Raw genomic sequence first — 9,977 nt, forward strand, 5'->3', positions numbered from 1 at the left:
AAAATATTCCAAATTTAAATTTCCAGAACATATTTTTGAATTCCAAAATTTTTTATCCAAAATGCATTTGCAATTGTGTTTTGATTTTTTTTTTTCAGAATTTTTTTTTTAGTTTTGAATTATATTTATTATTTTGGATTTTCAAATCCGGAATAAAGGTAGTTTTGAAAATTTTTAAAAATGATAGGATGCAATTTAAAATTGTTTTGGTGGAAGTAAAAATTGCCAATATTTGACTACAGGTCCTTACCACTTAACTAATATTAGCAGAATTTGATCACATTTGACTGAAAGTATAAATATACATGTATAAATATATATATATATATATATATATATATATATATATATATATATATATTCCAATACATTTGTTGTTTGATCTAAATTATATAAGCACATTTCTAAGCATATGCATGTCAGTTGGATGTGTTCTGTCCTAGTGGATGAAACCACTTCTTGCACTATCATTTCCATGCATGGGAATATTACTGAATTGATTTGACAAAATTCAATGAAATGAATCTATGGATACAAATAAGAAGAATGTTATGTGATATTCTTCGACAAATTGAACACAAACTCAAGTAATGGTTTAATTTGGGTGGAAATCTGCAGCTAAATTACTTGAACAACTTGCATCCATGCTCTTCTTTCTCGTAAACTATTGATTAATTGGAACTCAGAATGGCAGTGTGACACCAACAACACAGAATCAACTTCACAGTGTCACATGAGTTCTTAGTCTGTAATGAAAACACCAGTTACGTCCTAAAACAAGTGATGTAACATTTGCATGACAACAAAGCACACAGAAGGTACAATGGAGGTAACAGGTCAAAATAAAATATGCATAGCTTCCAAACTGAGATATTCAGTAAAATATTCTGAGACGTTCCATCATTCAAAGTGACTAAAAAGAGAGAAAGGGTCAAATAAAGTTGCCCACTTTTACTAGTCCATTCTACAAAAGTACCACACTATGTGTACCTGTGATTTTTTTACCTCTAATGGAAGTGTTTTGATATTATTTGCCCCAGCAGAATTAGATCTTCTGGATTTTTAAGTGATTAAGATTCCTTCCCTATATGTTCATTCACTGACAGTAGGTACTATTCAACAATGATCCTCTGGTATCTGCAAGTTCATCACCACAGGAGCACATAATAAGGTACCAAAGATTCAAAACATTACAAGAAAAGACAGGAAGCAAAAGAATATCAGGTGATGCTCCACTTGATTCAGGAAGTAATAAAATACCTTTTTCAGCCTTTTGGCTAAGATCAAGTGTCATTCAGGGAGTCAAGTTAGAAGAGTTTAAAACCATGAAAATGATCTTGGTCTCACATACGTGCATAGATATATGTAATACAATTACAGGAAAATTACTTTAGTCACAAAACAAAGGAAAAGTAAAATCAATGGAGGAACTGTGTATAAATTGCTTAAATGACAATGATTTTGTTTTGCATGTAATTTCAGTCTCAGGAAATTACATTGTACAAGTCAATACATGACAATCTTAACAAATAATTTGATAAACCAAATATACCTTTAGCAGCTCATGACTTGCACAGAGCATTCCAACTCTAGTTCATGCACATCATGGTAAAAATATTCTGCTTTTATCCACAAGTTGAACTAACCAATGATTATAGTTTACCTTTTGCAAACCTGTGCTATCCATCATCCTGACCAGTAACAATTATGGACTTTGGCATGGTCATGGGCATATCAGTTATCCTGTATCATCAGTATTCACATCAGACTAGGGGCATGTTTAGTTAAGCTTCTTCATTCGAACTTCTAGAAGAGAATAGGAAATAAAATGTAAAATAAATTTCCCCATAAGTTAAAACCACTCTATGCATAAATTAAATATTTAATTTGGTATAGTTAAATGAAGAAGTTTATACGAATTAGCTTACCATAAGCTAGTTTTAGCTTATGGAGAAGTTTATATTATATTTTCTTACTTTTTTCTCCTAAAGACATTTATGGAGAAATTTATCCAATCAGACCCTAGATATAAAATTTAGTCCAAAGCTGATAAACTTCATATACTGACCCTTTAAATTTGCATGTATTGAATGCCAACATCTCCAATCTGTGCTTTAAACCAAGAAAACACCCACCACCACTGCATACAACAAGAATAAGACAACCAGTTCTAACCAGTTCATAAAGGTATAGTACTACAGATTACATATAGAACTGTTTCAAAATCACCAACATAAGAAAACCAGCCTTACCACTGTTATGCTTATTTGCATTTCTGCATTGGCCCAGAAATGAAACGTATCTCACGGAATTGCATAATTGTAAATGCCAGTAACAAACTTGAATGGCTTTCCTTTATAATGTAAAACTATGCAAATGACCAGAGAGTTTAAAAAAAACTAGAAATAAAGGATTTTGGGAAGGTGTCAACCATGGAGGAAAACGAGAAAAGGGAATGAAATATCCATTGATAATATCATATAGAGGCAGACAAACCAAAGAAATCCTTGTGTTTCCTTTATCGATTTGCAACTTCTAGTACAGTATAAACATATACTAATCTATCTATTTGTTACATGGTTTGGATTACATTTATGCTATAGGCTATACTAAGTGTTATATGGATGAGATTGGGTTTTGAAACCAAGTCAAGTTCAATTCAATTTCCTACCCCTCACAAAAAGAAATGAAAAAGAAAACCAGGGTTGGAAAGGGCAGAGTAACTAAAACAGCTCAAACTCTTCACAGTCTTCTATATCCTCTAAATCATTTGCATTCTCCTTATTTGCAGCCATAGATGGAGCACTACTTCCAAAATCCCGAAACTTGGGGAGCTCTGGTGGTGCTGCACACCGTATTAGAGCCCAGTTGAGGCCTTCAAAGAAGGGGTGCTGCTTTATTTCAGCAGCACCTTTTACAGAACCTAATCGATTTTCAGGATCCTTTATCAACAACCCTCTGATCAAATCTCTGGCATGAAAACTGACTATTGGAGCACCCGGGAACTTAAGGCATTGTGACACAACATTGGCTAATGTGTCCTCATTTGATTGGCCCTTGAAGGGAGTCTTACCATATAAAAGCTCAAACAAAAGTATACCAAAAGTCCACCAATCTACTGCACTCCCATGACCCTCACCCTTGATGATCTCCGGTGCAAGATATTCATAGGTTCCAACAAACGAGTTAGACCGCGCACTGGTAGGCTCCACCACAAGCTGTGGCAGTGGACCAACCTGAGAAGCTATGTCAGACTTCATCTTTCGGGATTTTGCTCCAGCAGATAATAGAATGGGAGTAAAGCAGGAAACTTGCCAATCTGGTTGGAGACAGAAAGGGTGTATGCAGCTAGCTTCAGAACAGGGACTGGAGGTCTTCTTCGCGGCATCTGTGTTAGGTGAAGATGACTTGACTAACATTGGATTGACAGAACACCTGAGTGACAAATCAAAATCTGTCAGCATAATATGTCCATCTTCTCGTACTAGGATATTTTCCGGCTTTAGATCTCGATATACAACTCCCAGCATGTGCAAATACTCCAGGGCGAGAAGAACCTCAGCAACATAAAACCTGCAAATGTGATGGCATGACTATAGTGAAGAACTGGGTGAAAAACTTATCAACTTGCCATGCATTGTCACACAGGAATCTGTTTCTGGTAAAGTGAAAATGAGACAATACAACATTCACACTTAATCTGCATCTTTCTCAGTTGCAGTCTAAACAAGACTTTTTTGGTACATCAATCAAGATAATTTCAAACACTGCCCTTTGATTAAATTCTCTTGGGGATTCCTATAGTTTTCCACTAAACCATCCAACCAATTTGTGCGCACAAGTGTGTCTGTTCTGTTTAAATTTCATTCATCAAGGTTACCTCACTTACATTCTCCAAAAATTTACACTAGGTTTTCTAGTTCAGTGCATAGCATCAAACATAAAATGCTAGCTGGGCTTAGAAATGAATGCTGCAATGAATAAATTACCAAAAAGGTCTCTGGACTTGAACATAAAAATTATCTTGGGTTAAAAAAATATGAACATACTCTACCGAGACAACAATTGAATTTCAAAACAGAAATATAGAAATCCAGGCACGATTGAATTTCAAAATATATTTTCTAGTCACAAAGGAATGGAGAAGTCCACAACTCCTACCTAGTTGCTTGTTCCGAGAAACTCTTGTATGACTGCCTCTGTCGCAGCACATGCAGATCTCCTCCGGGACAATACTCCATAACCAAGCAAGAGAGCTTATCTGTTCCAATATGAGAATACAGCGTAGGAAGAAATGGATGATCTAGCATCTGAAGGATCTCTCTTTCAGTTTGGGCCCTGAACATTTTCTTCCGACTTGACAAAAATTCATTGTCCATCACTTTGAGTGCAAAAAGGCAGCTTGTACCAATTAGTTCCGCAAGGTAAACAGTTCCAATGTCCCCACTACCAAGTCTCTTTTGCAACTTAAAGTGCTTCAAATTTAAATTACCATGTTGCTGCTGAACAGCACGGATAGCTTCCCATCTCATGTGTTTCGACATGTGAGGTCTGTGGCCACCACGGCTGGAACCACTAAGACTGCTTTCCTCACTGATGCTTGTGCTACTACTATACTCACCAATGCTACTTTTTGAACTTTGAGAGAACTCGCCCTTTTCCTTTGATCTTGATTTCTCATCAACTTTTGTCACCAGAAACTTAGTTCTCTTATTGCAGTTCAAGCTGAAACCAGGTTTGCTTGAATCCGTACCAACATTAACTGAGTTAACTTCAATGCTATGATTTGAACTGCTTGGAGACAATTTCCCATTTTCTTTCACTCCATGCTTCAAATCAGAATTTCCAACCTCCTTGTCCACATTACTTGTACATGGAGTGGAGCAGCTTGAGATAGAACTTAAATCCTGCTTTACCTTTTTCTTAAGAAAGTTCAAGTTATTGAATATTGGCTTTGACAAACATGTATTGCTGCTTGTGGATTTATCCCCTCCATTACCAGTGCCAGAGCTAGGTGGACAAGATGCAGGAAGTAAATTTGCTTCCTTCCCCTTAACTGGCATTGAAGAACTAAGAGAAGCTTTGCTTAAGGAAACAGGATCCCTTCTATCCTCTGGCACCACTTCACTAGCAGAGGCAACTGGTGACAAATGTGCAAGTACTGGTTTTCCAATGTCCATTATTGGTTTGTCACCCTCAACCTCTAATGGCAGAGGAACAATCTGATCTTGGGATGAAAACCCAATCATCATTTCTTTTGGTTTTGTAGCATCAACCAAAGGACTAGGACGATGATCAATCGAACTTGATATAGTTACACCGGGTAATTTATTAGAAGGTGCAGTAGATATCTCTGGCACTAGGGAAATTTCAACCAAATTCCCTTTCCCCTCGTCTACCACCGCTGTGTACAACCTTTTGATGGTGCCAGCCTCTGATACTCTAGATGAACTGCATGGCTTAGACAATCTTTTCAAAGCAGCCATTTCTGAGGCCTGAGAGATGCACAACCCTCTAAGTGCCTGCTTTAAACTTACCGGCTCTGAGATGCCAATTCCTGATGCCTGAGATGAAGTGACTTTTATTGGCCTTTTAAGAGCATTCTTTTGTAACCGTGATGAACTATGACCTCTTGAACTTTTAATATCAATAGCCTGAAAAAGCTGATTAATATCATCCTCAATCGAATACTTTTTTCCTGATTTGTGAGCACAACTACTCTCAGGTTTGTCAACCATAGAAATTATTTCTTCCCTTGATTCCACTATCTCACATGTACTACCAGAGGTATCCATATTCGATAGATTATAAGTTGACTGACAAAAAAAGGAAACTCAGCTTTAGCCCAGTTTCAAAGATAAGTCACAGAGGATTGCACAGAAGTACAAAACCGCAAAGGGCACCACCACATTTCTCTTCAGTCATACCTCTCAACATCCAAACCTGAAATTTAACATTGATATTGCAGATAGGTCAAGACAAGTTTGGAAAACAATGTATTTAGCTACATAGGCAGGGAAAAATAACAGACACGTGCATAATGCATTCGAACACCAAGTTGTCAGACAAACTGAAGTGGATATTCACCTCATCCTAAGCCATCCTTGCAATTTGAACATTTTTATTACTGAACTGTAAAAGGTGACAATACATTTCTTCCTCCACTCCCATCTTGGGCCACCACAGGCATTTACATCCCTGATGGAGGAGAGCAAGCATGGAGCACCTCTTTGTTCAGATTTGGTATTTGAAGATGTGAATTTGGAAGTGGGATACATTTCTTGATTATGTGAAGAGATGTGAGATTTGATATCAGGGGAAAAAGGAAAGATCAAGGCTCACAACCCAAAACATGGAATTAGTACCATAATTAGAGCTAAAAAAAACCTTGGATTCAAAGGCAAGGAGGACAACAAGGAAGCTCAATCAAAGAGAGAATTCAACAAAGAAGATAAAAGTAAAATGCATGAAACAAAGAAGCATAAATACATTAACCAATTATCCTCCTCGTGGATCAAAATTAAAAGAGGAGCTAAAACACCAAACAAAAAAAGTTAAACCATTACATGAAACAATCACAATCAAATTGCAAAACCATCATCATCCAAGGGAACAAAAAAAAAAGGCCTATTGCAAAATCAAGCAAACATAATCCAACCACCCAGAAAACAAAAGCAAAATCTGGAACAAAAAACCATGCCAACAATCAATTAACGAAAGAAACAACAAATAAAGAAACAAAACATTACCTGAAAGAGCTCCAAAACCCCAGAAAGAGGTGTGTGGAGGGGAATTGAAAGAGCCCAAAAGCGTAACACATGAAAAGCAAGTGAAAGAGGAGAGCATGCTAATGGTATGGCTAGGGTTTGATGTATGATGTTTGAAGTTGAAAGATGAGAGAGGGAGAGAGAAGGAAAAGGCAAAAGGGTGAATATGGTGAAAGAGGAAAGAGAAAACAGAAAAGGTAGAAAGGGTAATCACGAGAAGGGTGAGAGGCAGAAAGAGCAGTGTGACAGTGGCAACATTTGCTGTTCCTATTGCTATTAACTACACCTCCTACCACCTACTGCTACAACTCCTTCATTTTCTCTGCAATCTAATGCTGCAAAACAAAAACAAAACAAAAAAAAACATTTACTATGATTTATGTTACCTTTTGTGTGTGGTGTAGACAACATTAACACATGGTGTTGTGTTGCAGAGACACATACATACATTATGCACACACTAGTAACTCATTCAAACCATACCAAACGCTATGTGTTATTCTCTTCCTATCTCCTTCTCCTACCTTCATTTTAATATCTGCATGTAACCAATGCTTCTTATTATAAACCTATGCTAATTAATTATTATTATTATAGAAATATTTTGTTCTTAATATAATCAAAAATTATAATTTTACTAGTTTTACTTAAACTCTATTAATGATTACAATAATTTTATGTATATTTAATATTTAGTAATTATCATATATGTTTATTAACAAAAAAAACTACTAAAAATTAAACATATATTCAATTATAAGTTTATACAAAATTAAAGAAACTAATTTTTTTTTATAAATTAGACATTTCTACCATTATATAAAAAAATATTATTAAAAAAAAACAAATATGAAAAATTAGGCCAAAACTTATAAATAAATAAAAACATCAAATTTAGATTAATCATATAACATAGAATTTTAAAGCCTGATAAGAAAGAACTCTGGAGATAAATTAAGAAACGAATAAAAGAATCAAAATAATCAAAATAAACGAATAAAAGAATTCTTATTTTTTTAAAGTTTTTAAATTTAAAATTATAATTTTTCTTCTTGTTATATTAATATTTTTTTGTATTTAACTAACTATTTATTCTAAATTTATTTGATTAGAAATAAATATGTAAACAATGAAAAAAAAATTAAAGTTTAAATTAATAAAATAAGACTGAAAAAAAATATAAATGAGAAGAAAGAAAAATACATAATTTAATTCAGATAATAAAATATATGTAAGTTGTAAGATTTACACAAGTAACCAAAGTGTCGTTCTAATTAAATATTAAAATGTTTTTCATTTGTTCTGTTTTAAACTCGGACTTATGATTAAGTGTTATTTTATAAAATAATTGTCAATTATTTTAATTGCATGTATAATTTTGTAAAATATTATATAAGTTATATGAATTATTACCCCAACAATCAATTATGTATAATTATAATCAATTATGTATAATTATAATCAATTATATAATTTAATGGAATATGTAAAATAATAAATAAATTACATTTTTAAGATTTTGTTTATTAATTTTGTTTCTATATTTTTGAGATATGATTGAGTGTGTAAATTACACTTTTTAGACTAGCATAATTATATTTTTTACTTTAAAAATTATGTTATTGGTGTAAAACTAGGTTTGGTGATGATTAAGGTCTCTTTCTAAGAATAAATCTCAATTGAAAAAAAAAAACTTTTACCAATTAATTTAAGGATAAGTTACTAACTTGATCAGTGAAATGTATAAATTAATTAATAATAATTTAGTATTTGAAAGATTAACAAATTTAATCTAATCCTTCTATCAAATATGAATTAATTGGTTCTAACACAATATAAATGAATCTAAAATTAGTTCTTAACATCATAATTAAACATTTTAACTCAACTACAATAAATAAATAATTAATACATTTTCAGCACATTTAGTGACTAATTTTTGTAAAATTTTAAAAACATAATTGAAAAAATTTAAGAATATATATATATATATATATAATAATAAAAACTTTTATCTATTATCATAAAATTTTACATCTTAATTAAACTAAACTCACACCTCAAATAACAATAATATCTATAAAAAAATATTGTTAAAATAATTATATATGAAAAAGTTAAGGGTATATTAGTTAAATTGATTGTAATCTTTGAAAGAAAAATGAAAAATTGTGAGTATTTATGGAAAGGTAGAGAGAGTTAGGGGCATAGTGTCCTAAAGTTGTAAGGTAGGGTTAGGGTTTGTTGTGCATTACATAAGAAGTTGGATGGGACCACTTTTTAATTTTTTTCCTAAATTTGTGAACTGTAATCATATCATAAATGCTTCAACTTTTTCCACTAACAAACAAACAAATCATAAAATAATTAGGTCAAATCTTGCCTCTCTTCTGTGGATTTGATTTGGACTAGTGAGTTAGATATTTAGCTTATTTAACTAATAATAAATTATTAAATGTGTTTAGTTGGAAAGTTTTTCTATAAAGTTTTTTATTAAAAAATTATAATGTAGCTAAATATTTTGACTTCATTTTTTTATGATATTGTACCTTTTAGTTTTTGTTTGAATTGAAAAGTGAAAAAAAAGGAGAAAAAGAAATAAATATATTTATTAATTATTTTAAGTGGAAAGTTATATAATCATATTGGAAGAATAGTTATGCAATTGTATATTTTTATTTAACAAAAGATAAAATTAGTTAATTAGATGTTATAATGTGTCATTTTATTAAATAATAAAATTGTCAAATAAAAATACATATTTTTTATTGGCACTTTTTGTAATGTTTAGATTAATTGATTGAAATTAGTAAATAATGAATAAAAAATAAGTGGTAATAAAAAAAATACTAATATGCAACATGCAATCATGGTTAGAATAATATAATAATAAAAAATTTATTGTTAACTAATTTTTTTAGAAGATAAGAAATAAACGAGAAATTAACAAATGTTAATGAGTCTGAACTATAAATAAGTTAGAATAAAAAAAAGTTATAAGTAAAAAAATATTTCATGTTAATGAAATTGATCCAAATAAAATTATTTAAAACTTTATTGTATTAAAATCAAACAACTTATTTATATCATCTATAAAACTATGTTTTAATTCAATCAACATAAGCATTATAGTTTAAAATAATTTATCTGAATTTAAGAGAATTTGTATTTATTAAATTTCAAATAATTGATATACGGGATATATGAATA

The 9,977-nt window shown here is 31.8% G+C and overlaps 1 protein-coding gene across 2 annotated transcripts; it reads right to left on the bottom strand.

Annotated features, from left to right (window-relative positions):
• Positions 1 to 2,444: 2,444 nt before the first annotated feature.
• On the bottom strand, positions 2,445 to 7,332 carry LOC137834598 (serine/threonine-protein kinase D6PKL1-like). Of its 2 annotated transcripts, none has more exons than XM_068642656.1 (3): positions 6,750 to 7,332; positions 4,162 to 5,943; positions 2,445 to 3,573 (listed from the first exon to the last, which is right to left on the bottom strand). In XM_068642656.1, exons 2-3 carry the CDS (start codon positions 5,793 to 5,795, stop codon positions 2,724 to 2,726), a joined length of 2,484 nt encoding a protein of 827 aa, XP_068498757.1. In that variant the 5' UTR covers positions 5,796 to 5,943; positions 6,750 to 7,332; the 3' UTR covers positions 2,445 to 2,723. The 2 variants fall into 2 exon arrangements, with proteins under 2 accessions (XP_068498757.1, XP_068498758.1); XM_068642657.1 differs by having other exon boundaries at positions 6,088 to 7,264.
• Positions 7,333 to 9,977: the final 2,645 nt, after the last annotated feature.

This window comes from Phaseolus vulgaris, chromosome 5 (genome assembly GCF_000499845.2).
Source record: "Phaseolus vulgaris cultivar G19833 chromosome 5, P. vulgaris v2.0, whole genome shotgun sequence".
Lineage (NCBI taxonomy): Eukaryota > Viridiplantae > Streptophyta > Magnoliopsida > Fabales > Fabaceae > Phaseolus > Phaseolus vulgaris.

Coding starts and splice junctions, on each gene's coding strand:
- LOC137834598 (XM_068642656.1), bottom strand. CDS start 5,795: ATGGATACCTCTGGTAGTACATGTGAGATAGTGGAATCAAGGGAAGAA. Junction 3,574..4,161: donor TTCTCGGAACAAGCAACTAG/GTAGGAGTTGTG, acceptor TCACATTTGCAG/GTTTTATGTTGCTGAGGTTC.